The sequence below is a fragment of the Phacochoerus africanus genome, chromosome 7 (assembly GCF_016906955.1).
Source record: "Phacochoerus africanus isolate WHEZ1 chromosome 7, ROS_Pafr_v1, whole genome shotgun sequence".
NCBI lineage: Eukaryota > Metazoa > Chordata > Mammalia > Artiodactyla > Suidae > Phacochoerus > Phacochoerus africanus.
Genome location: NC_062550.1, coordinates 91,628,402 through 91,656,155, shown reverse-complemented (window position 1 = coordinate 91,656,155; position 27,754 = coordinate 91,628,402). Strand labels below are relative to the sequence as shown.

General features: G+C 39.4%; 1 protein-coding gene across 2 annotated transcripts; it reads right to left on the bottom strand.

The window, feature by feature from the left end:
• Window positions 1-1,123: 1,123 nt before the first annotated feature.
• On the bottom strand, window positions 1,124-25,944 carry USP44 (ubiquitin specific peptidase 44). Of its 2 annotated transcripts, XM_047788246.1 has the most exons (6): window positions 25,850-25,944; window positions 12,243-13,728; window positions 8,363-8,558; window positions 5,755-5,863; window positions 4,059-4,264; window positions 1,124-2,955 (listed from the first exon to the last, which is right to left on the bottom strand). In XM_047788246.1, the coding sequence occupies exons 2-6, from the start codon at window positions 13,659-13,661 to the stop codon at window positions 2,756-2,758; spliced, it is 2,130 nt and encodes a 709-aa protein (XP_047644202.1). In that variant the 5' UTR covers window positions 13,662-13,728; window positions 25,850-25,944; the 3' UTR covers window positions 1,124-2,755. The 2 variants fall into 2 exon arrangements, with proteins under 2 accessions (XP_047644202.1, XP_047644203.1); XM_047788247.1 differs by lacking the exon at window positions 4,059-4,264 and having other exon boundaries at window positions 2,804-2,955.
• Window positions 25,945-27,754: the final 1,810 nt, after the last annotated feature.

Here is a 27,754-nt window from a genome sequence, read left to right as displayed (position 1 = left end):
ATTTTGTTTAACACTTTTCTCATAGGAGGGGAAACTGTCTTCTGTACTAAATCATTTATTATACATTAAAAAGCCGCTCTTTCACATTAGAGCTATAGATGAATGTTAACTTGTGGGATAAACAATCTAGTTTTTAGCTATATGAGCCATGTTTATTATGGTGCTAATGTCCAATGGCTACCTTTGAATAATTTCTCCATTTCCTGTGATGATGCGCAAGTGGCAGAGCTCACAAGTTCATGCCTGGACGTGTTACAGGGCTTGGTTCTCCAGCTAGCTCTTTTGGGGTTTTGAGGCCATACTTTTTTGATGTGCTTTGGTGGGAGGTGTAAAGGGTCTTGGTTTCTAAACCCAAGAATCTTAGAATTGACTCTGAGTCAAGAATTTTGGAGCTTTGTTAAGACGTCTTTAGCAGTAGTGATCTCAAACCAATTATATAGCTCCAAGCTCCTTTCCCAAGTAACTGTTGAGAGCAGTGGCATCACTGCATGTCCCTGGAGTGGCTGGAAGGGATATGATCTTGTAAATAGGAGAGCTGTTACTTAAAAAAATTGTATTGTTTACCTACTAGCCATGTTATCTTTTGAAATCATTATGTCATGTTTACAAATGATGTACCTTATTGGTAACAAATTACTAGTTTGATGTTTAACAATAGTGCCTTTAGTAAATTATTTTACAACCAAAACATGTTGTTTTTTGTTAGATCATAACTTCTAACCATATAGAAGTCCACACTGAAAGGTACTGTTAAAAATCTAAGTTTCTGTTCATTAACTAGGTTTTAATTTTGTTATTTTAATGGACAGGTTTTTTTAGATTGGTTTTAGGTTCACAGCAAAACCGAGCATAAAGTACAAGGTTCTGAATATTCCCCCTTGACTTCACAGACAATCTCCCCCATAAGTATTTGTGTTAAGGGTTTACAAAAGTAAAGGGCTAAGTCACATTTCTTTCTCATGTGTATTTACATTGAAGTAAGTAGTTAAACAAGCAACATACCATTACAAACACAAACATCAGAGCTTCCAGATGATGTTAAACTATCCCAAAATTAGGCATTAAAAGGTATAGCCGTTAAAAAAGCAATCCTCGAAATTAAAAAAGGCTAGACTCCAGTATCTTGACACATACAACTTTAATGAGGTACGATTATGTTAACAGCTGAGGTAACAATTTGCATAGGTATTTAATGGTTTTAAACCTTAGCCATTTAACACTCAAGCTGTAGTTCTGGCATGAATGATTTGTCTGTTCAGTGATAAAATTCTCATTGTACTTCATGATCAGCTGCTCCAGATGACTTCTCTAAAATTTAAGGGCAATTTCCTATTAGAGACCTTTTTCAAGCTTTTAGATGATCACTAGCAGAGGACAGCATTCACAGGACATGGTCCTTCATTAAGATTTCAACCTGCAACAGGTCCATTTGAGAAAAGATAAATGATCTTCCAGTGAGTGGTTAACACTGAGCTTAGATCTTACACAGCTTGTCCACTGAGGTTACTGGATTCTTTCTGAATAAAAGTTAGCAGCAGTAGGACTTGAAAGATCTATTAAGGTTACTAGGGAACAACAAAGAGTATTTCATTCTATGTAGTTTAATAAAATGTAAGTTTAAGTTTTAATTTTAAAAAGTCAGGGCCCAGTATTTGAATATCTAAGAGGCTCTTAATATTCACATAATCCTAGTAAATATAACTTAATCCAGGCTTTAGTTATTTAGAAAAATAAGATGCTAAATATTTTGTCCAGGTGCCAATTTTGAACAGTTATCTTTGCTGTCCTATGTAATTTTTCTCTTCAAGACTTAGCCCTTTAAAAATCTCAAGATAACAATATGGTACAAAGCTTTTAAGAGGTCTAATGTTATGTATAAAATGAACTTATATCCAAGTTGAACTGCACTTGTATCACCTCATAATGTACTGTTTGCTAAATTCAAATTTTTTTTATGACTGCTTTATTACAACCTGGACAAACCTATTTGCTGCCAGACAATATCATTATAATTCTCAGTCATGATTGTTTTCATGTCCATAGTAAAGTCATTTAAATATGCTATTTATAAAGCTGTCATTTTCATCTGTATACAGTTTGATTATGCCAAATAAAGAACAATTATTAAAACAAATTTTTGAGAAAAGGAAGTTGCATTAACCAAAGTAATGACTATTCTAAGCCCTTTAACACCCAAAGCTTCAGGAATATTAATGAATATGATTGATGAGAATTTAGGTGATAACTTGATATTTCGTTTTGTAGTAGCCTAACTCCCTTCAATGGGCAAAAGTGACTTTAATATACAAATCTGAAAGAAATGCCCCCCCCTTTTTTGCTGGTAAAACTGTTAGTGAAGAAATCTAATATTCTAATCAAAGAATTAAGGAAAATAGCTACAAAAGATAAATAGGAAATATATAAAATGATGCCACCTAACGTCAGTAGAAGATTGCACAAATTCATCATTGAGTCAAATTAAGACATCAAAATATAAAAAAGGTAACATCAGACTTAGGTAAAACACTCCAAGTTTAAAATACCCAAGTACTTGAAAAGTTCAGTTACCTGCTATCACTGATACCCTAACTTTGTCTCTAAAAAAGAGATCTGTTGTAGTTAGATACAAAATGTGTAAACATAGTGTGCTCTGATTAGTAAAAAATAAAAACAATGAAGCTCAAAATTGTTAAGTCAGCCCATTTAAAAAGTATATATACAAATCACAAGAAGAAAGCCCCAAGTTATCTTTGGATCAGCTAAGGATTTCATTAGAAGAGGTATCAGCTTCTTCACTGGGATGTTGGCTTCCAGACAAGAGTTCTGGAGGCAAGAGTTTAGAATGTCCGTTCTCAGCAACTCGCTGGGTATAAAACAAGATATAAGCTTGGGCCTTGCATACTTCATCCATAGTGCACATGCTTAGCTTGGAATCATTGCAGTGTACCCAGAACCCTAGAATGAAGCACAAAAATATACCGCAATGTTTACAAAGGAACTTTAGAAATTTCTAGTATAAATGAAAACATGAATTTAAAGACATTAGTTTCAGGGAAAGTTAAGATTTTTTGAAGGGAAAACTGTCTAGCCAATTTATTTTTAATTAGAAAATATGTTACTTGGGCAGTATGTTACTCTGGAATTATCTACCTTTATTCTAGAAGTAATTTGAAGTTAGAGAATCTAATTAGTTCATTTGACTATCTTTAATTCCTGTTATCTTAACCAGTTAGTGCTTCTGCTACTAGTGATACTATAAAACAAATAGTGTACAACTCTTGATAGTTCAGTGTTAAATTAACTGCCTTCATGGGTTATTTGGGCTTTTTGTGTCCCTACCTCTTTTCCAGGGTCCATGGAGGCAAGTAAAAATAAGTGAAAGTGAGTTTTATAAGTTAGAACTTGAACTCAAAGTTTGTTCCAAGTATCTGTGATCCCCCAGTTTGTTAACTGCTCTGTTCTTTAACAAATTTAACTCAATTAAACCAGTAAACAGAGGATTTACTCTTGGAAAGGTGACTAGCACTCTCAATGACTTAATGAGACCATCCCTATTCCTTTAGCCCTTAAAAGTAAAAAATACTGCAGTCCTGCAGAAAAATATCTCGCTCTGCACAAAACTCCCAGTTTTTTTGTGAACAATACTGCAGAAGCATTCTTCTTGTAAGAAAACAAGAGGTCAAGTGACTTTACTTAAGAGTGGCTGGCCAATTTAAAAATCCCTATGGGAGTTCTCGTCGTGGCTCAGTGGTTAACGAATCCGACTAGGAGCCATGAGGTTGCGGTTCGATCCCTGGCCTTGCTCAGCGGGTTAAGGATCCAGCATTGCCATAAGCTGTGGTGTAGGTCACAGATGCGGCTCGGATCCCAAGTTGCTGTGGCTGTAGTGTAGGCTGGCGGCTACAGCTTCAATTCGACCCCTAGCCTGGGAACCTCCATATGCCGCAGGAGTGCCCTAGAAATGGCCAAAAGACAAAAAAGAAAAAAAAAAAATCCCTAAAGCCTGAACTCTGGCTTCCAAGACTTAACCAAGATAAAATACTTTTTGTCATCTATACCTCCTTCAGAATTATAACAGTAGGCAGTGTAGTGTCCTGAGCCAAATCCTTTCCCATGGTGCATTACTACAGCAGCTAAGTCATAGATAAAACATTCTGGTCTGAGGGATTTCAGGGATTCCCTGCAGCAATAGGGCTCCATGTTTAAGATTTCTTCAAAGCCAACATGAACACCAATCTTCTCTCGGTTATTATGTCCTGACCACCTACAAACAAACCAGGGTAAAATTATCAATAAGATCAAGGGAAAATAACCATATACCAGGTCCAAGCAGTCATCTAACAGACTGCTTCAGAGAGCAGAGAGTACAATCATATATATAATAAATAATGTAAACGGAAAATGCTTTCAATGCTGAAGGTGGCTGCTATCAATGGAGATATGTAGGCTTATTTACCAAAGAGGTACAGTAAGGTTTTCAAATAAATTATTTGGCTTGGTTACATGATAACACAGGAAGAAAATTAACTTTCAGGAAAGTATGGCCAGAGTATCTTCCCCTTTCAAACACAAATCCAAGGCACCAAAGGGTTTTAATTCTTTACTGTCTTGTCAATACCTTGAGGAGGATTATCCCAGAAGCTACAATTTGTTTCTGGGAGACATAATCTGGATATTTCTTGGCCAGGTGTGGCTATAGCTCCGATTTGACCCTAGCCTGGGAACCTCCATGTGCGGCGGCAGGTGCGGCCCTAAAAAGACAAAAAAAAAAAACCCAAAAAAGCAACAACTAATACATACAAGAAAGATGATCTCAATAGTTTTCAAATCATAGCACGTAAAGTAACTTCTCATTTCTTAAAACAATAAACTCTCAGGTTAACATGGTTATGACAAGGTATGAAACCATATGCTTTGATTAACCAATAGATCTTGCCAACTAGTATTCCTAAATGTATTTCTGAAGACTCAAGGTTTTTTGTGTTTTTTTAACTGCTTTGAATTCACCTGCTGTATCATTGTTCAAACATTTTTCAAGGATGAAGCCACTGGGACAAATCCTCTCAAATTATAAATTTAAATTTAAAAAATGTTATACCTAAAACATGCTTAATATTAAGCACTATAAGCAGAAACTTACAAGGAGAGTGGTATTACCTAGCAGACCAAAATTTGAGGGGCCTGCTGATCAGCAATGCATTCCATAAGGGAAGCTCATCAGAAGAATAGTTATTGAACACGGGTCTACTGATCAGGGCTAGAGACAAGTCAGAATTTCTGTTCCCTATTGGCTTGCTTTTAATTAGACTTAGGCTTTTACAAGTGGAATCAATCAGAAGAAAAAGATGTAGGGGAATAATTTTCCAATACTTTTCTTGTCAACTCAAATTCTTCTTTGTAGTAACGCAGGCTTTTACTGCTCACAAGGTTATCTGTGAGCTGCAAAGTGTCTTTCCCTGTATTCCCCCATTCATTCTGTGCTGCCGCAATCAGAGCATACAAGGACATTTTTTCTTGCACCTGCAGTGGAAACCTTAACCGCAGACAGTAACAGCTCCAGGGCTGTCAAATTGAGATGCACAGAATTTTTTTTTTCCTTAAGAGAAAAAAATAAGAGTAGAAGTAGATAAATCATCTACTAGCCAAGTATTAAAGTTTATCACGTGTGTTAGGCTTTAAAGCACAATATGAGCACAAGGAATGATCAAGTTAGAAATGTATAGTTGGTAGGTAACTGGTAATACTACTACTAACCTGAAACGTTTAAGATGTAGTCTGAGAACCTGAGGTAGGTGGCAAATCATAAGCTGTTTCTGAGCTTCTGTGAGTACAACTGGTTTTGAGGAAAACCTTCTACGCTTTGCTGTGATATCAAAGAGAGAATGAGAATCACATTTAAGGATACAAGGATACAAGGAAATTCAGACATGTATTATCAATTAAATGTCTACTGTGTTACAGGCATTATGCTGTGCTAGAGATAAAGGCATGGCCTTGCCCTCAAAACACTTATAATTACATAAACAGACACAACGAAACTTACGAGCTAATCAAGGCAGGCAGACTCGTAAACGACTAAGTACAGTTGACACATAAACAACAAAGGCTTGGACTACATGGGTCCACTTACATGAGGATTTTTTTCAATATACAGCTGCTGGTCCTCCAAAGGTTTCATATGCACAGATTCAACCAACTGCAGATCAAAATTTACATCTGTGCCGTTGGTGGAATCCGCATATTGGAAACCTGAAGCTAACAGAGGGCCTACTGTGGAACTTAAGCATCAGTGGATTTTGGTATAAGGAGGCACCCCTTATATAACCCCCACCATATACTGTACATTTTGTCATATAATCTGGCAAGTAAGGCAACAGAATGATACAGTGCTACAATATTTTTAAATGGATTTGGCCATGCCAACTAATAAAAGTTAAAAGCTCTCCCTGAACATACTTTAACCAAAGTCTTAACTAAACGTTCATGGTCAGTTCTTTTATTGAGGCTCATCAGGGTCCCAGGGGGTATAGGTCCTCATCGCCCAGAATACCCAGTCCCGCTTCCTGGGGATCCACCCCAGTACTGGCCACTGTCTGAGAAAGCAGGCCTTTACTAGCTCTGCATCTGAGGCCTTCCTCAGGTCTTGTTATTTTTATTCTAAATCTTAAAACAAGTAGAACTCATTAGGATTCGTCTTGTTTTACTCTGCTTCTCTAGAGGTCCACCTATGAACCTTGTCCTGCGGCTTCTGGCTGGGCCCCTGGCTACCACAAGTTTGCTCTTGATATCCAGGGGCTACCCTTCAAATTATACACCAACTGCAACTCCAGCCATGGCAGCAGTGGAGTCAGTCCACTAGAAGGCTGTCCTCTAACCCATCTCCACTTGCCACCAGAAGCCTTTCTTGCACATCTATGCCCTTGAGATCCAGGTATCCAGCTGCTCCTGAATGTCAAGAGACCTACCTTTAGACTGTCTTCCAGAATACATGATGCAAGTGTAGCTAGGCAAAGGATGTCAACTCCTTGAACTATAATTTTAAACATTTGCCATTATTAAATTAAAGCAGCTCTTTTAGGCCTTTATTTGGTGGACCCAGGAGACACACACAAACATGTTATAAGACCATATTCTGGTGTTCTCTGGTGGCTCAATGGGTTAAGAATCTGGATTTGTCACTATTGTGCCTCAGGTTCAGTCCCTGGCCTGGGAACTTTCCTCATGCCATGGGCATAGCCAAACTGCCCCCCCCCCACCCCTATATTCTGCATTCATTCACAATATCTTTCTACTCCCAGATTGGACAATGAAAAGCATCTAGGACTATTTATGTCCACGAAAAAAAAATACTTTATTTCCTTTAACCTTATAAATTTTAGGTTCCTTATAACAGAATTCGTACTAGATAATACTCAGAAAACAATGTTAGAACAAGTTGTTCTAGAATACCATCAACTCAAGTGCCATTTCTTCAACGCTGGAACAGCCAATGCTTCTTTTATCTTACTTTAGAAGTTTAGTATCTAAAGCCCTAGAATCAGTTTTTCAGACATAGGAGATTAAGGAGAATCCCTGTGAATATATAGTATAAACACTAAAATGCCATGTACACATTGACAGAGAAAAAGAGATCAGATAAAGCTACCGCACATCTGATGTGGTTTTATATACCACTTCTCTGGAGGAGGATGCTTCTCTTTAACTCAAATAGCTCTTTCACCCCTCACTGTTGGGTTCTTACGTTCACCTCTATAGAAAACTTAGTATAGATTTTAATTGTCTGTTTCCTTCATTAGGTATGTGAGCACCTCGGAAGTATCTTACCTCTATCCACAGCAACCAGAACAATGACTAATACAGAAGAGATAATCAGTAGATGGTTTTTGAATAAATCTTTGCTTTTGTGAAGCCAACGTCCACAGCAGCAATCCAGCTATATATCTTATTTCCTATTATATAGGTATGTATACACACACATATACATACATTATCTACATATCAATGTTCTGATATGTAGCAAAACTCATAAAAGCACTCATTCGGTACTAAATAACCTGGTTACCTTTTGCTATTCCCCACTGCTACTTTATTCTGCCCTCATATTAAATTTAAATTATGAATCCTCTCTCTCTATAATAACTGATGATAGGATCAAAATGTTTAATATCAACAATAAGGCAAAACAAACATGTACTTCACAAATGCCAATTAAAAAGGAGAAACACCTAGCCTAGTTTCTTTTGATAAACTAACAGTTTCTTTCTACAACTGCTACTTAAAAGAATTTCTTCCAGCTTCCTCTCACTTGTGTTTCTCTTTGCTAATCTTAGAAAAGCAAAGAGAATATACAGCCTCTACTTACAATTACATTGGTCACATACGTAGATTTTTCCTTCTAAAGCTTCAGTTTCTGTGAATTTGGCCAACATTTCAGTAACCAGACATGGCTGGGAGGCAATATCTTTTCCACTGCATTGGTATCTTTCTGGAAATTCCAGTGACAAGTCCCAGAAAGGTTCTATGGTATTTGATTTGTTGTCACATGCAAGACATGTAACCTGCAAATAAAAATATTAGTTTCTCAGATTACAATCCTTCTGTCAAAACATGTACTCCTCTTACTAGAAGTCACTGCCAGTAAATAAGCTTTATTCTGAAAATACACCATCAGAATTCTGAATAATCTATTTATTTTCAGGGATTTTTTTTTTTTTGGTCTTTTTGCCTTTTCTAGGGCCATTCCCGTGGCATATGGCATAGGGGTTTAATTGGAGCTGCAGCTGCCAGCGTACGCCAGAGCCACAGCAGTGCGGGATCTGAGACGCATCTGCGACCACAGCTCACGGCAACGCCGGATCCCTAACCCACTGAGCAAGGCCGGGGATTGAACCTGCAACCTCGTGGTTCCTAGTCGGATTCGTTAACTACTGAGCCATGACAGGAACTCCAGGGAATTTTTTAAATTATAACTTTTCCTTCCATAAACTCATTATGCCTTGATGAGCTTTAACTCAGAGCATAACTCCTTTAAGTTCCAAGGGCATTAGTCAAGTCTGAAGTCAATAAAGAAACAAAATGTGACAAGTTCCCATTGTGGCACAGCTGGTTAAGAACTCGACATAGTGTCCGTGAGGATGTGGGTTTGATCCCTGGCCTCGCTCATTAGGTTAAAGATCTGGCTCTGCTGCAAGCTGTGACATGTAGGTGGCAGATGTGGCTCAGATCTTGTATTGCCGGGGCTGTGGTGTAGGCCTGCAGCTGCAGCTCCAACTCTACCCCTAGCCCAGGGACCTCCATATGCTGCAGGTGTGGCCATTAAAAAAAAAAAAAAAAAAAAGCCATGAGTTCCTGTCATGGCTCGGTGGTTAGCAAATCCAACTAGGAACCATGAGGTTGTGGGTTCAATTCCTGGCCTTGCTCAGTGGATTGGGGATCCGGCGTTGCCATGAGCCATGGTGTAGGTTGCAGACGAGGCACAGATCCCGCATTGCTGTGGCTGTGGCGTAGGCTGGCAGCTACAGCTCAGATTCCACCCCAGCCTGGGAACCTCCATATGCCATGGGAGTGGTCCAAGAAGTGGCAAAAAAAAAAAAAGCCAAACTGTGGGCTCATTTAATTAGATATACATTATGTATGTGTGTGTATATATATGCGTGTGTGTATGTGTATATATACATACATAATATATATCATATATACTTATATACATTTAATGTGTTTAGATTATTAGACGTGAGGTTGTTTGCCCTTTTTCCTTTCTCATTTTTCACTGATTTTCTCCCCCCAAACCCTATAACCTCTTAACCATGCTACAGGTGCAATACTCTTAGTATATTTTTATATACAGATTTTAAAATATAGTACATATAAAATACAGTATATGTTTTTATATACAGTATATTATTATATACATACATTCACTGATAACTTCAAAAGATAGTACATATAACATACATATAATGTGAATATTCCCACTTAAAGCAAACACCACTTTATTAAAATTTTCCTCAAAATATAGAAACTGCAAATATGGGGCTATTCTAATAACTTAGATAAGAAATTAAAAGAAATTAGTACCTGGAAAAAAATAATAACTTTAGCATTCAGCAGGATTTAATGCCAACAAACAATGCCCATAATTGAAGACATACTCCATAGATCTAATACACATGAGATATGAAATATCACTACATTCTCATAAAAGCTATATTGCTGGAACAAACAACAAAATAAAGAAGCCAGTTTTAATGCAGATTTTAGATTTAACAAATTGACACAAAGAAAGGAATACTCCTGTTGTTTACTCTGGGGACTCACGAGGACCATGGTTTGACCTTTTGAGAACAGCTTCTTGAATTTGGGGCAGGTGGTGGGAGGTGGGGGAGGGGAGCCCTTCTAGTAACAAACCTCTGAATCTTCTGAGATGACCAGTTTCCTAAGAGTTAATTACATGTTTGAAAGGAAGAGAGGCTGGCATTAACAATTTTTATTAATTTCAAAATTCATCCATAAAGGGAAAAACAAGCAGATAGCCCTTCTCATACTACTCAAAATAAAAAATGGTAAATTTCTAGATTTGCAACCAAGTTGCCAGAACTCCTACCCTTTGACAAAGTATTTCTAGGACTGTGTTCTAAGGAAATCATTAGAAAAAAACATATTAATGGATCCTGACATTATAATAAAAGAAAAATTAGAAATAGTTTATAAGTCAACAATAGGGGGAATGGTTAAACTCCTGTATATACATCTGAGAGACACTGAAATGTGAAAAGAATGATCAAATATATTTTAACGATTATTAAAAAAAAATCTTCATATTATTAAATGAAAAAAGCAGGTAAATTCAACATGACATACAGCTAAGGAGAAAAAATATATAAATATTCAGAAGAGGAGTTCCTGTCGTGGCACAGTGGAAACGAATCCAACTGTGAACCATGAGGTTGCCGGTTCGATCCCTGGCCTCGCTCAGTGGGTTAAGGATCCAGCATTGCTGTGAGCTGTGGTATAGGTCGCAGACGCAGCTTGGATCTGGAGTTGCTGTGGCTGTGGCATAGGCCGGTGGCAACAGATCTAATTGGACCCCTAGCCTGGGAACCTCCATGTGCCGTGGGTGCGGCCCTAAAAAGTCAAAAAAAAAAAAAAAAAAAGCCAGAAGAAAAAATAAACTAGATAGAAATGTACCAAAATGTTAATAGTCTTATTTGTGTGTTGTGTGGAGTGATGGGATTAAGGGATGATTCTTCTTTTCTTCTACATAGATTAACTGTACCATATAGGTTTTCTATGAATATATATTATTTTTCTGTATAATCATGCATTTTAAACTTTATCATGAAAAGAAGCCACAGAGAAAGATGGTGGAAAAATAAAATTGCCTGCAGTACAAGAAGCACAACTCTTATCTGCTGACACAATGTAGAATCTATATATTTCTGAAATATCAAGTGAAATAAACTTCATAGATATCCCCCAAGAAGAAATACATTTGAACTATTTAAACTACATATCAGAAAATTATGCTATAAAAACAAAAGGTGGTAACATTACTATGGAAGTTGAACGGAGGAACAGAGGCATGTGTATGGGGGAAATACAGCCTGATTGCCTATAAAAGGAGAGTCTATGTCTAGTGATAGTCTACTAACAAACCCACTCATTCTAGAGAATCATTCATTAGATGAAAGATTATTGTTTTGTGACTTTCACAAGGGAAATTTTTGTAGATTTATTTAAAGAAAACCATTTAGGATCGTTCTAGATGAAATCACATTTACCTTAAAATTTCTCTACCTACTTGTTCAAGTTTTCAAATTTTGCCCACTTTGGTTTTATAGGAAATCCTCCAGGGTTACTTCTTGGTCCCTGAAATCACCCAAGTGCCCACCAAATCCATTCCCAGTACAAAAGTATTTTCCCATCTGTTCCCCGTGGGATTACACGCTCCTCTTCTCAATCCCTCAGAGAATGAATGCAAATTATTGACCTGAGAAGCTCTGTTTGCAGATGCCTTCTCTCCATCAAAAAACGCTAACACCATGATGTAAAATTACTTCCAATGATTCATGAAGGAAACAGCTATAAATGAGTGAGCCGACTTCATACATATTTGTAAAAGTGTTTTGATCTGAAAACTGTACTAGTTCTAACATACTAGATATACAGAGAATATGTATCTTTCTAGGCTTCACTTTATGAATTCCCAAGATGAAAATTAAAAAAAAAAAAAAAATCCGTACCTGACTAAGAAGCTGTCCATGAAAAATGTTATTCACAACATTCAGAACCTGTTTAATAAGTTTCCTTTGAGAAGTGGGAATAAGCGCTGGTAACCTGGTACCAGTTGTCTCCAGTTCATGCTGTATTTTATCCAAAAGCTCACAAAGAAATTCCTGAGCATCTTGTTGAGCATAACCACGAAAAGCAGGAATCAGTCTCCATACTGAGTGTAGCATAGCAAATGGTGAGACCAAGGCCCACTTTCCAGACCACATGACTTGGAACAAAGTATGCAATTCATGACAGAGAGAAATGTATTGTGAACTAGGCTCCCTTGGTTGAATAAGCTCCATCTTTCTACTCTTTGATGCTCCACCACTTAGTCCTAAGGATAAACTTGGATGTCTGGAGTGAAGAGAGCCCGTTTCTTTTTCTTGGCATTCATTCATTTGATATACTGTATCTGTGACTGGAAGATGCTTATAAGATGATCTTGTTTTATCATTAGCTGTCACAGAGAGCCATCGGTTCAAATCAAGTTTTAAAAAACACTGTCGAAAAATAAGTAAATGACTTAACACTTGAAGGACAGAATTCATATAGCAAGTATTTCCCAAATTTCTTAATCCTGTTACACCAGGAGTTACTATGGGCCTTCGTTTAACGGAGAAGTCACTGGCTTTTTTTAATCTTACATCTTCTGAGGTAGATACTACTTTCACTGGGGATGCTGAGGTTTGTAGTGGTACTTGAACAGGAACTATTTCGACTGTGGTGGACTGAGCTAGACCTTGCAAACGTAAACTCTTTCTTGGAGGCATAGTTTTCAGTTCTGCTTCCACTTGATACTCCAGTTCTTGCCGTCTTTTCTTCACTTCTCTTTTTGCTATTTTTTCCTGAAATTGATCTTCTTGCCTTTTTCTTCCAATGGGTGACTGTTCAAACCAAGTTCGAAAGATTTTACCCATTAGTATCCTCCTCCTGTGCCAAAGAGCAGTATACATTTGATCTTCATTTTGAAGCAGAGATTGGGCACCATCGTGTAAGAAATCCGAATCATCACTTGTACCCACAGACCGCAAAACCCTTCCACTTCGAGTAGTACAGTGATAACTCTGACTTTTGATTACACTTAACGTACTTCGCAGTAACTTCAGGTCTCCAGTTGCATTATCATTAAGAACATAATCATCACAAAAGTAGCAAAAAACATACATCTCATTCACCTCCAGGGCAACAGGATGACTGCTTTCTTGAAAGTGCTTGAGTGCGTGTTCTTCAATGTATCTTCCACAGGCAACATGGGGACAGCTGAGGCACGCCCAGATTGACTCTGTTGTGTTACAGTCCACACAATGCCATTTCTGAGGGTTGAGGATGGAATGGTCTGGAGCAAGCTGCAACTGCCCAATGTGTTTGCACTTATCCATCGTTAGCATGTACTTAGTCTAGCTGAGAAACACATAATCCAAGAAAGTCTCTGTTCACACTTGAAGCATCTGAAAACTAAGCAGAACGATGTTAATTTTCAGTTAAAAAATAAGAAACCAGTATTTTTCTTTTTTACAGGGTATTTTTCTAGGAATAATTAAAAAAATTTGCTCCTCTGGCTCCCCCAATCTGGGCTGCCTGTCATAGTACCATAGGCAGTTCTCACTTTTCATTTACTCGAGACTTCACTCATCTCTCATCCACCTTGCTCTGAGAGAACACACACTGCTTTCTCTGATGATTTCCTTTATTTGTAAAATTTATTTATTTTTTATTTTTAGGGCCACACCTACAGCATGTGGAAGTTCCTAGGCTGGAGTCGAATCAGAGCTGCAGCTGCAGGCCTACACCACAGCCTCAGCCACACCAGAACCAAGCCGCATCTGGGACCTAGGCCAAAGCTTGCGTCAATGCTGAATCCTTAACCCACTGAGCCAGACCAGGGATCAAACCCGCGTGGGTATTAGTCATAATGCTGAGCCACAATGGGAACTCCTCTGATGATTCCCTTTACAACTTTGTTTTTAATTTTATGCCACAAAGAATGGGTAGTGACCACTTTTCGCATCCCTTTTACCCAAGAGACTGAGGGTAGTTTATAAAAGCATTCCTCTTCTCAAAAACTGGGATGTGTAAGACCCAAATATATGTCATTAATATCTACAATCTGAGAGCCCTATGAGGCATTACTAAAGCATAACTCGTTAAAAGCATGGGTTCTGATGTAGAGAAGCTTAGTTTGAATGCTACCTCTTCAAAATACTGTTGTATGTCTGATCTGAGCAAATATTTCAACTTTCCTAAACTTAATCTGTGAAAGAGGGAAAATCATAATACCACCTTCACGGAATTGTTAGGGAACCACTGACATAGTAAATGCTCAGTGAATGATAACCATCTGACACATAGCTATAAATGAAAAAAAATCAGTATTACATTCTGTTTATTTAAATAAATAGTATTAAATACTCTAAATTACCATTTTAAATTTGGCTTTCCATTAGTAAATCAATAATGACCTTGAATTCATGGCTCTATAAATATACCGATTTGATAGACTTGACAGTGTGCCTTAAGGAGAGAGAAAAACATTCTCCCCTTCTGTCTTGGTGTTTGAAAAGATTCTCAGGAATGTGATGGGATATATAAGCCAATAAAAAATAAAAACGGGAAAGGAGGAAGTGGGTGGCATATACTGAACTTTTGCATTCTGGCAGGCCTAAGCATTATCTGAAATTAGAAGCTTATTCCAAAATACAAACCAACACACCAAAAAAACCCCAAGATAATACAAAACATGTGATTTTCATCCCCAGACTTGTTCCTTTATCAGTTAAAGGAACACATATGCAATATGTATCTAAAAACAATGAACTGAAATCTAGTTAAAAAGTAGAGAATCACAGGGAATTCCTGTTATGGCTCATCAGTAACGAACTCAACTAGTATCCATAAGGAGGCGAGTTCAATCCCTGGCTTCACTCAGTGGGTTAAGGATCTGTTGTTGCCATGAGCTGTAGTGTAGATCTCAGACATGGCTCAGATCTGGCGTGCTGCGGCTGTGGCCTAAGCTGGCAGCTACAGCTCTGATTTGACCCCTAGCCTGGGAACTTGCATATGCCACAGGTTCAGCCCTAAAAAGACCACCAAAAAAAAAAAAAAAAAAGTAAAGAATCACAAAATATTTTTCTTCACTGATTTAACATAAACTGAACATAAATTTTAAGTTGCAGGTGGGGATCTAGTTACAGAACACTCAAAACATTGTATGTAGCATGATTAATGTCCCCCCCCCTTTGGCCCCACCCACAGCATGCAGAATTTCCTGAGCCAAGGATCAATCCCATGCTACAGCAGTGATAATACCTGATCCCTTAACTGCTAGGCTACCAGGGAACTCCAATACTTTTGACTTTTTAGGACAGGAAGACAATATAAATTTCAATGGTACTTGCAGGTGCCATCTCCAGGACCCTAAGAAAACTGCAAATGTAAAGCTGATTTCATTTTTGGTGTCTTCCCATCTCTTTTTAGGAAAATCTCCTAGCAACCAGATATATTGCCCCCCTACTGCACCAATTTTTTAATTTTTTAGATACAGGGTATGCTGAATATATATTTAAGACTACCAGTCCCCAGCATTCACATCTGCACACATTTTATTTCTCTTCCCTCAAAATTTCCCAAGGTTCAAAAATCTGGTCACATATAGCATTTTTTTTAGAACCAGCATTTAATAGTAGCTGTTAATGGCAAAAGTAAAACATCAATGATTAATATGCTCCACTATCCTAAATTCTTCCAGGTACTGAGGTTAATAATCTTGCAGTCATACTTGACCCCATTCTCTCTCCACACCAATCCTTCGGGAAAAATGGTTGGCTCTACCTTCAAAATATATGTAGAATCTGACTTATTATCCCACTGTGTCACCACCTCGGACCAAGGCACAATCAAGTGGATTACTGCAATCAAGCTCCTAAACAGTCTCTCAGCCGTGATCCTTGCTGCTGCCTTTAGACACAGACAATGAAGTCCCAGACCTGACACTTTAGGGGGTCCCTGCCTGGCCCTTTCTCATTATGTGGTGTCAGCAGAGTCAAGGGGATGTGGCCACCTGGAACAAATACATCTCCAACTCCCCTTTTAAACCTGTCACCTGGGACCTATAGAATTCCTGGCTCCTCGATCATCCCCAAGGCCTGCTTCCAGAGCCTACAGGCAATAAAAAGCCACTGAAGAATTCTGCAAAGGAGAATGACATGATGAAATACGTAGGTTATAGAGGGGTCTGAATGACAGATAGAGAGGAGGGGTGAGTGATTAAAGGAGACTCCACTGCCCCAGATATTACAAGGAAATTCAAGTTGGAGCAGTGCTGAAGCAAAGACAAGAACAGAAGTAGATCAGTGCTGACCAAACAATGGTTGAAAGAACATATTCAACATGGAGATTTAAGAATCTAGGGGTCTATCTACTTTTATTTAAAAAGGGACATATAAAAAACACAGATAATTTAAACATTTGTTTCTGGCAAGTCATAGACAGTAACTATTTTAACTTCTTGCAGAGATGAAGTGGGAAATGCTGTTTATTTATGCTCAAGGAAAATTATTTCATTCTAAAAATACAAAAAGGTGGTTTGAGTTGACATTTATTCATTCATTCGTGTGTTATCTCTCATAGTAGGACTGCAAATTATTCTTATTATTTTGTGTGTGTTGTGTGTGTGTCTTTTTGGTATTTCTTGGGCTGCTCCCACGGCATATGAAGATTCCCAGGCTAGGGGTCTAATCAGAGCTGCAGCCACCAGCCTATGCCAGAGCCACAGCAGCGCAGGATCCAAGCTGTGTCTGCAACCTACACCACAGCTCACGGCAACGCCGGATCGTTAACCCACTGAGCAAGGGCAGGGACCGAACCCGCAACCTCATGGTTCCTAGTCGAATTTGTTAACCACTGTGCCACGACGGGAACTCCTGCAAATTATTTTTTAAACCGCATTTTAAAAGTCCCCCCCCCCCCCAAAAGGAGTTCCCGTCGTGGCGCAGTGGTTAACGAATCCGACTAGGAACCATGAGGTTGCGGGTTCGGTCCCTGCCTTTGCTCAGTGGGTGAACGATCCGGCGTTGCCGTGAACTGTGGTGTAGGTCGCAGACGCGGCTCGGATCCCGCATTGCTGTGGCTCTGGCGTAGGCCGGTGGCTACAGCTCCAATTAGACCCCTAGCCCGGGAACCTCCATATGCCGCGGGAGCGGCCCTAGAAAAGGCAAAAAAAAAAAAAATTTCCCCAAATAATGAATGTGTTCCTTGTAACAAGTTTTAAGTAGGAAAAGTCGTGCTAAATTATACACTAGTCTCTCTACTTCCTTCTCCTCTATATCCTGCAAACGTTTTCCCTTAGTTACAATGAACTTGCCTATTTCATTACAGTTAGTAAAAATCTATTTATGTGACGGCAAGCTCCCTGACCTTTAACAGGAAGTGGTCTATAATCAAAGAGCATGATTCAATCTGATGCAAAATTGTGAAAAGGGTGAAATGTTGATCAGATGCCATCTCTCTCTGAGGCAATATAGCAGGGAAGAAGTCCCGCCACAAAAGAGAGAGCCCTCTGGAACCCAAAGGGCTGAGTCTAAGACTCGGCTGTTTATTTACTATGTGACCTGGACAACTATTCATGTTCCACATACCTCGGTCTTCTTATCTGTAAAATAACATGGTAATAACATCAGTAGAGTTGAGGAAGCAATTAGGGAAATTTATATTTGTGAAGCACTTACAACAATTCCTGGCACTTAATAAATATGGCCCTCAGTATATCTTAGCTGCCAATAATAATAATATTACTACTACTACTATTACTATAAATGCTAGTTTCCTTCTAGTTATCAGTTTCAGACACACGTTATTCTCAGGCAAATGTGTACTGAGGCGATCATAGGTGCTAACTGATAATTAAGATGTTAGCTGAGGACTAAGGTCTGACCTCTCCCAGGAGTATTTGCATTTTAAAAGGGGATCTTTCAGATAAAATCTTTTTAAAAATCCCAAGAAGTGAAACTAGAATGGTGGAATGACAGATCATGAGATTAATATTTTAGAGTAGGGGGCCCACTTACCCAGTCTATTTATGAAAGAAACCAGGAGCAAGAGAGCCAGGCTGCTGCCACCAGAGATCTCCAGTTTGCTCTGCTGCCTGGAGCCACAGCTCAGAGACAGTTACTAGGGGTATCCCCAAAGAGGCCTCATCACACAAAGATCTAAAAGCTTGGAAGAGAAGAAAGGGGGGTGGGAATATTTCTTGACACTTCCTATTTCCCTCTTCTGGGTTCAGAGCACTTCTTTTCATTTGCTAATCCACTGCTGAGAAGCTATGTATTAACTCTGTTTGGCTCCAGCAGATAGGATAACTGATTTGGGGCAGTATATTCATGTTAGAGAGTTAGCAAAACATTTTTGCATCCTCCATGTAGATCCTGGTAAACTATTACCTGTCCTCACATATAATAGCAACCTACGAATAGCCAGCATGTTTTGCATGAAATCTATATATAAAGATTAAAATTACCTATATCACTTTCTCATACAGTAAAAAAATTTCTCTTGAAATTTCAATTAACAGCTATGAAATGGCTCTTTTAAAACCAAGTATATTATCTTTATTTTAAAGACAGATGGATTTATAAATATTCTGAAAGCTTTTTTTTTGCCTTTAGTTACTGCTTGAAGACAAAAACTTTAATTTGTTCAAAAGAAAACTATTCAAGCTATTTAAACTTTTCAAGCCACATACATGAGCATTTTATTTTTTAAATTCCCTTTAGCAAATCTCTAAAGTTTAAAAAAATAATTGTATTTGACTTATTGAAAGCTAACTATTTTATAGAGAGCATACCATTAAAGCAATTATAAAGCAGAAAGCTAAAATGACGAGAAAACATAAGATGTTACTAGGTACAGTATTTGTAATCAAAGGTTTGTATCACACACAAACAACAAATAAGATTACAGGTAAAATACTGAACTTGTTACAGTTCGACAACATAAAATTGCTTATATTTACAACCTAGCGAGGACTTTCTAAAATCTATTTTAACAACTCTTCAAACCTCTTTTCACAGTGAACTCACCCTACCAGCAGAAGTTCAGTGATCAGATCTAGGTAGATACCTAGCAAGACTTTATCTTCAGTCTTAGCCTTTCTGAACTGTTTCAGGCACACTTCATTCAGCTTACCTATATATCTTGCCTTTCACAGAATTAGCTTTTTCAATATTCTATTAAAGAAACTGTATTATCATTTAAGAAACCAGGTTAGAAATCTTAAAAGGTGTTTTTTTTTTTTTTTTGACTCCTCCCTCCCATCTTTTCAATGCCAAATATTCAATCTGTCACATATAGAGGGTTATCATTCCCCAAGTCTTTATTCCTGACCATTTCCAGAGCTAGCATTCTCATTAGGTACAAATCACTCTCAAAGCACAGCAATAACCTCCAACTGGTCTCCCAGCATCTGGACTCTTGCTCTCTTTCATAGTAATACCCCGCCAAATTAATCCTCAAGTTTGCTTTGAATCTTTGGTTCCTCATAGTCAAATAAAGCAATGGATTTCCAATTTTGACTAAGACTCAGATTTAGAAACTTTATATCAGGTGCCAGTAAATGTGTGTACACATATATCACACATACCTGGAACAAAAGTTTCACAAACAATCCTTAAAAAAATAATGTATTCTGTTATCTCCTATTTTACTTCATTAACAAAGATTACTGATCACAACTCAATTTTTGAAATACGGCAATAAAAATTATATATTTGCCAGTTTTGATTTCAAAATTCTCCAGATTTCAACCAATCTTTTTTGCCTCATCTTATTACCCCTATCATGTGCACTCCAGCCAAAAAGAATCACCTCGAGCTCATTTCCTCATCACCATTCCTTCACCTCTACCTTTTACAAATTTATCTCCTCAAGGCCCAACGCCTTCATAAAGTATTTCTAGTTAAAAATTTTTTATTCTCTCCTAACTTCCTAAAAGGTTTGGGTTTGCCAAATGTGAATCCTTGTGTTTCTGTACACGTCTTTACTCTGCCACTTATCTTATCTGGTGGGTAGTTTCCTTATTTCCTTAGTCAAAATAGGTAAAGGAAGAGTTCCGGCTGTGGTGCAGTGGATTAAGAATCCAACTGCAGTGGCTTGGGTCTCTGTGGAGGCGAGAGTTCGATTCCAGGTCTGGCATAGTGGGTTAAAGACCTGGCATTGCTGCAGCTGTGACTTGGATTCAATCCCTGGCATAGGAACTTCCATGTGCTATGGGTGTGGCCATAAAAAATGAAAATAAATAAGATCTTTACGAAAATTGTATAGGTTTGGGGGCCATATTGTTTCAGGCTACCAGATTCTTGGCACAATCAACTAGTATTAACTGCAGGTCTCAGTGCAGTTTTCTTTGTGGCATTTAAATCAGTGGATAAGAATAGAAAGTCATTGATCACTAGTGGCCAAAACTGACCCCTCTTCTTAACCAAGTGGGCCCTTGTTGCCCAGCTAAGGCAGCTTCCTGATATTTTCTGATGTCATTACCCTACTTTCTCTTTCCATAACCAATGCCCCACCATGTGTCTTGTCCCACGCTATACGCTTTCAGATATGCTTTCAGATACCCAAAACGGGTTTTGTATAAAAGCAAACTGAGACATCTTGTCTCAACCCTAATTAGGTTACTTTAAGTTCTGATAGGACATGTAGTGATCCTTTAAATAAACATTTGTGCTCTAAATATAGGTATTTAGGTATTTCTAGGTGCTTACAAGAAACACTGAAAAATTAGAAGGGTAGCTAATTTTTTAGTTCAAAAATTAACATTCCACTATAAACTTTAGTTACCTTTACCATAAAGACCTTTTCACAGTTGAACACTTGCTTTCTACCTCAGTTTCTTTAAAAGACAACTAGAAAGAAAGCATGGAATATACTTTCAAGTATATTCCTACAAGAGGTTAGACACCAAAGATCAGTTATATGAAAATAATATAGATTTTCTAATTAATGCAATTAGTAGCACAATTTTCAGATTTTCTGCTTTAAAAATATGATTTTATGAAAGTCAGAAAGTTACTATGAAAAATAAACACACAAAAAGAGCCAAACTAAATTGTTTTAAAATCTGACACAGAATGAGGGAAATGGCTTATAGACATTTCGTATACATTTCTAAATTTTTTTTTTTTGGTCAGATCCAAGCTGCAGTTGTGACCTATGCCGCAGCTGTGGCAACATCAGATCCTTAACCTGCTGTGCTGGGCCAGGGATCAATCCTGCCTCCCAGTGCTCCAGAGATCCTGTGCACCATTGCCCGAAAACTCCTAGGAAGAATCTATTTGAAAATCTGAATAATCATTAAAATAACATCATCTTGCTCTGTTAAGAAAATTCCCTCTTTCATAGCTCATATTTGGCCAAATAATCACACAAAATTTACATTTTAAATAATTCCTTGTGTGTCTTATAGGCACAGTTTTACAACTATTAAAAAGTTTTACAACAATTAAAGAATTTTTTGAAAGTCTTAAAAGACCATAAGATTAATCTGAATTCCTTAACCTGACATCCAAGAGCTTTCAGATTGTGGCGCATTGTACACTTTTCTACTCATCTGTGACCAGCCATTTCCCACATATCTGTTGTTAAAATGTTTTTATATACAAATGACCACATTGTTAATAAGTTTAATTTTTTAAACTTTTCATAACTGGCATATGAGCTATTGTCCCATAGGAAATGGGTGTGCACGTTTTTTATAAATACTTATATACATTCTATTCTTACTGATGAAAAAACATATGTATCACTGGGCATACAGTAGAATATTTAAATAAAATTGTGTCATAGTAATTGTCTTTATTTCATTAAAGAATTTCTCCTGAGACTTCCCAGAGGGATGGATATTAAAGAACAAGCATATGTTCAATCTTTATTTGAACAACGATAATTTTTTAACAAAACTTATTTTTCTTTTAACCGAACCAAATAACCTAAACAGATCCTCTAAAAACTATTAAAAGTAGGAAGACTTGTTATTTTCCATAATAAAAGATAGGAGGAAACGGCAATTGCAATTGAAGTGGGATTTAGGAACCACTAACCACCACAACCTTTACATACATTTGGATAAGAATGAAAATAACTTTATCCACAGAAATTAGGACAAACCCTTCCCACTCCTTATAAGCAATTTTCAGTTTTCCATTCATTTCACGGAACCGCTATAGTACCCTGTCCTCTTAGGAAATGTTTGTAAAGTGCCAAGGGTCAAGCATAGTGCCTGGTACAGAGAAATGATTCAGTATTTTTGAATGACAAATTATTGAATGGATAAACCCAATGGGCTCTCAAACTCTCCATGCTCTTAGTTACGTAAGCTATTACGCCTATTATGTGTTTTGGCACCTCTCCTTGTCCATCCTCATGTATTTTCTTTCCTTTATCCTTAGAAAGGCTCTGGTTATTCTTCCTCTAGAGATCTAGAATCTATAATTACCCTGATCTCGCTTGAAATTCCTCATTAAATAAAGGATACTCTTTCCCTAGGTCTTTTTCAAGTCTCTAGCATGTCTCCTGAACTAGATTGAATCTAGTTGATGACTTAAGAAGAAGCTCCTGGAAAGCAAGTTCTGCCACCAGGTTGTTTGATTTCCTCACTCCTCCTCTCCCAACTCACAAGTATTTCACTTAAGGGCAATTTTGTTCCAAAATACTTATCATTACAACCCACTGTGGCTAACTTCCTAAAAAGATGGGAACTGTTCATAAAAAGATTGACCATTCTACTATTGGTCTAGTAAACTGAGTTTAAATACTTTGTGTCAAATGCCTAGACTATTATTTTAGTACACCTATGCTTGGCCTAACAAATATGTTCTTGGAATATAACATTTTCTTTGGCATATAATACTCATTAAAAATGAATCTTTAAGGTTTTTATAATGTCTGAAAGGCTGTGAAAAATCAGTGTACTTCTTATAGTGATCTTTGCCAGAAGCCAGTATTTGTAAAATCCTTCTCTTTTTCAATTACTTGTCACCTATTTGGGCTGGGCCTAATAGCAAAACTGTCCCCATTACTGAATCCAGAAAATGACTAGGCATACATTTCCTATCTTGATTAGATGCCTAAACTCATGCTCCAGCCTCTCCCTAATCTCCCTCAACCACACAATCCTATTAGAATCTGGCAATGCTTCTTCTGGCTAACATTACAGGAAGGAGAAAAACTTTCTTTTTTTCTGCTACCAAGAAGCTAAAATGGGAAGTTTCCGTTGTTGCTCAGTGATAACAAACCCAACTAGTATCCATGAGGACTCCGGTTCCATCCCTGGCCTTGCTCAGGAGTTAAAGGTGAAAGTGGGTTAAAGCATTGCCATGAGCTGTGGTGGAGGTCGAAGACTCGGCTTGGATCTGGTGTAGCTATGGCTGTAATAATGTAGGCTGGCAGCTACAGCTCCGATTTGATCCCTAGCCTGGGATTGAATATGCCATTCCACATGCTGCAGGCTCGGCCCTAAAAAGCAAAAATAAATAAATAAATAAATAAATAAAAGGCCAAAGTGTTGCCTTTCTCCTGTACCATTCAAACCCTGATTCAGCAAACATTTACAGGTTTTCTTCCCCACGTTAAGCAGAAAGTCAGGCACCGGGGATACAAATAAAATACCATCAGGTTGCCTTCAAACAATCCAAAAGGCAGAAAATCCTCTTATATACCACCAATGCTCAAGAAGATTTAAGTGTGTAGAGGAAAAGTTTGGTAGAAAACTTATATAACACCTTATTCCTTTTTTTTTTGTAGTTCAAGAAGAAAAACATCCATGAAAAAGAGATCAAACAACTGGGAAAATTAAAATTTTCCATCTTAAATACTAGAAAAAAGTTTATTATTGTGTATTATACTAAACAAAGATTCACTGGTCTCAATTTTTAAGCTAAGAAAATGGAACAATTAACATTTGAATGAAAAATAAGGCTGACGCACAATTAAAATTGCTACATGTCAACTGTCTACAAGGTAAGTATTGAACGATTTGCTCAATACCAGAATGTCTCTAAATTTCAACATCGTCTACAATGATGAATACTGGATTGAAAAAAATCTGCAATCCACTGCAAAATTAATGGCTAGAACACAAAACGCTAGAGAGATTGAGGAGGGAGAGACTAAATTAAGGATTAAAAAAAAAAAAAAAGGATCAAAAGATTATGGTCCCAAGAATACTAAGTTTATCTCCTTCAAGACAACTGAATATGGAATCTGTGATTATGAATTATTTTATAAACATGTGCTTAATTCATGTTTGGCTTTCTAAATTTCTAAATCATAGTGAACAGCCAGTTCTTTTTCCTTGTTTACATTAATGATGGTTTTAAAGACAAGTGAAAATGAATTCCAGGCCCAATGACACCACCCCCCTACTTTTACCCCACAGGCAGCTACTTAACAGATAATAAGGAATTCAACTGCAGGGCCTGAAAGTAGTATTTCTATGCTAATTTCACAACCCCCCTAGTAGCAAGATTTGACAATTACTTTAAAATGGGGAGTGGGGGGTTGAGAATAAAGCAGCTCCCTCAAGACTTGCTAATTTTTTTTTTAAGTTTCCAAAATTAAAATTGCAAGAAATTATCTGGTTATCTATCAAGAGAATTTACAACAGATCAAACACCTTGCAGTTGAAACAATTACCATGTTTCACTTTCTTTTTTATTGCTGGGGGAGGGCGAGTCCTACTATCTTTTATTAAACTCGAGCAGTCATTTTGTTCTCCCTAACGCAACACGTTTCTTGTGCCCTTCAAGTTTAGCCCCCTAGCATTCCTTTCCCGAAGGCCAGCGAATGGTTTAGGAAGCTGGTATTCAAAGATCCTAAGTGTCTCTAAGTGGCAGCAGGTGCTGGCAGTTGCTGGGACCTGATCAATGGAGGGAAGGCAAGACATTCCTTCTACAGGGAGGACTAGAATTGCCCTTGCAAACCATCCCAGGGGCGTTTCAAGCATCACTTGGCCGCAATCAGAGCCGGGGGTGGGATGCAGTGTTAGCCCGACAGCGCAAGCTCCGCTGAACAAGCTCAGCCGCATCAGATACACGGTCAGATTCGCGATCACATCTCCTTCCCACTCCGGAACGCGCGGGTCAGAGCACAACTCCCCCTCTGCATCCCCCCAAGCCCCCCGATTTCGCTGCTTCTCATCCCAGCTCGCTCAGCGCAGGGTGGCTCCGCAGTGCCCCTGGACGTAGCGGCACAGCTCCTCACAGCATCTCCCGGCACTCAGGAGGTGGCCGGCAGCGACCAGGGCATGGCTCGACCCACCGTAACTTTCCAGAGGCGCCAATTCTAAATTCGCCGGACCCGCCGCCGCCGCCGGCGCCACCGTCACCTCCTCCTCCACGCGCCCCTGGGCTCGCTTCCCTTAGTCTGTCCGCAGCCCCTTTCCCCCCCGCCCCCACTGCGTCCTGCGCGGCGGGAACACGCCGCCAGGTGCCTGTGGGCCCCGGGGGCTCCCGTCGGACCGCCGCTCCCGCAGGGAGCCTCCCTCAGCCAACCGCCGCAGCCGCGCGCGCCCCTCACGCGCACTCACCAGCCCGAGCCGGAGCAGCCATTTTAGCGCTCATCTCCGGCGCTTCCCCTCCGGGTCCCCCGGTACCTCGGCGGCGGCGGCGGCGGCGGCCCGGGTCCGACAGCTACGTCAGCGGTGACGCCGCGGCAGACCCCGCCCCTCCGCCTTCGAAGCGGGGAGAGGGCGGGGCGGCGCAGAGCCGCGAGGGAGCGGAGCGGCGGGTGGCCCGCCTGAGGGGGAAACCCACGTCCAGGCTCCAGCTCGACGTCGTGGGGAGGGACGCTCCCCAGCGCGGCGCGCGGCTCGCGGCTCGCGGCGCGCGGCTCACGGCTCAGCGCGGCGTAGACTTCGACCCTGTCGCAGCCTTCGGGGCCTGGGAGGGGGCATCCAGCGTTTCCTCCGAGCTCCTGAGACGTAAACTATCCCCCACGCGTACTTACTTCCTTACGCCGCTCAGGTCGAACTGGTTGACAGAAACTTTTTTTCTTCAAAATCTGCCCAAGACGGGCATAGAAAATTCCCAAGAAAACGTGTCCTTCCCGAGGAGGCACCCGGGTGTGAATTCCAATGGAGGGGACGGCTTTGAATTTGGTTTTCTCAGACGGCAGTCCAGCAAGAAAGGTGCCCGAATGGAAAACTCCCTGTGAAAGAAGAGCTAAGGGACCCGAAAAGAACCTCTGTCCAAAAGCACTTGCCCTGAACTTGCGTATTGAAAGAAGTACATTCCGAAAAGAAACGAAGAGACCGAGGAGAGCAGACTCTTGAGAAGAGGAAAGTCAAGCCTACAGGTAAGGGCAGATTCATCCGTTAGGATGTACTGAGAGTTCACGTTGGGCTGGGCTCTTAGCTCTTTCTGTTCCCCTACCCTGTGGGGAACATTGACAGTGAAGACACAGTCTTCCCTGGGGAGACTGGAGAACCAGCAAGACACACATATGCATAAGTGCATAATAATTCTTTCCAATTCAGTTCTGTCCCCAATGCATTCCTCCCACTGAAAAAACAAATAGCCACCTTGTAATCCTTCCTACCCCTTTTATTTCTAAAATGCACTAAATTTATTACACGAGAGACTCTCTTAAAAGCAAATATTTCTTCCCGTTTTTCTGGCATACAATATAGATTTCCCCACAGTTCCTAGAGAGAAAGATAAAACAAAGGTCGAAACTCCTTGCCTGTGTTTTAATGTCCTAAAACCCTTCTGGAAGTTCACCTGGCAAATGCTATCAAGAGTGCCACCTCTAGGAGTTCCCGGTGTGGCGCAGCCGAAACGAACCCGACTAGGAACCATGAGATTGTGGGTTCGATCCCTGGCCTCACTTAGTGGGTTAAGGATCCGGCATTGCCATGAGCTGTGGCATAGGCTGCGGCATAGGCTGCAGATGCGACTGGGATCTGACGTTGGTAGTGGCTACAGCTCCAGTTCCCAGCCTGGGAACCTCCACATGCCCGCCGGTGTGGCTCCAAAAAGACCAAACAAACAAACAAAAAAAAACCCCACCTCTATTCTAGTCATTCTGGTTTTATTTTATTTATTTTTATCTTTTTAGGACCTAACCCGAGGTATATGAGGCGTGGGGTCCAATTGGAGCTGTAGCCGCCAGCCTACACCACAGCCGCAGCAAAGCCAGATCCATCCTAGCCATGTCTGCGACCTACACCACAGCTCAGGGCAAATGCCAGATCATTAACCCACTGAGCGACGCCAGGGATTGAACCCTGCATCCACATGGATGCTAGTCAGGTTGTTTCCACTGAGCCATGACGGGAACTCCAATTCTAGTTTTAGAAATAGAGTTTTTACTTGAGATTCAGACCAACTTAGAATGCTATTCACTTGAGATTCAGACTAACTTAGAATGCTATTCATTTCAGTGCTTTTTAGAATTATGAAAATCAGAAACACGCTAACACTTAATCACTATT

What these genes read in the sequence shown, in the direction of transcription:
- USP44 (XM_047788246.1), bottom strand. Translation starts at nt 13,661, where the DNA reads ATGCTAACGATGGATAAGTGCAAACACATTGGGCAGTTGCAGCTTGCT. An exon ending in CGTATGTGACCAATGTAATT is followed by an intron (nt 5,864 to 8,362) that starts GTAAGTAGAGGC and finishes TTGATATCACAG; the next exon opens with CAAAGCGTAGAAGGTTTTCC. An exon ending in CTGTTATAATTCTGAAGGAG is followed by an intron (nt 2,956 to 4,058) that starts GTATAGATGACA and finishes GCTTCATTCTAG; the next exon opens with GGTTCTGGGTACACTGCAAT.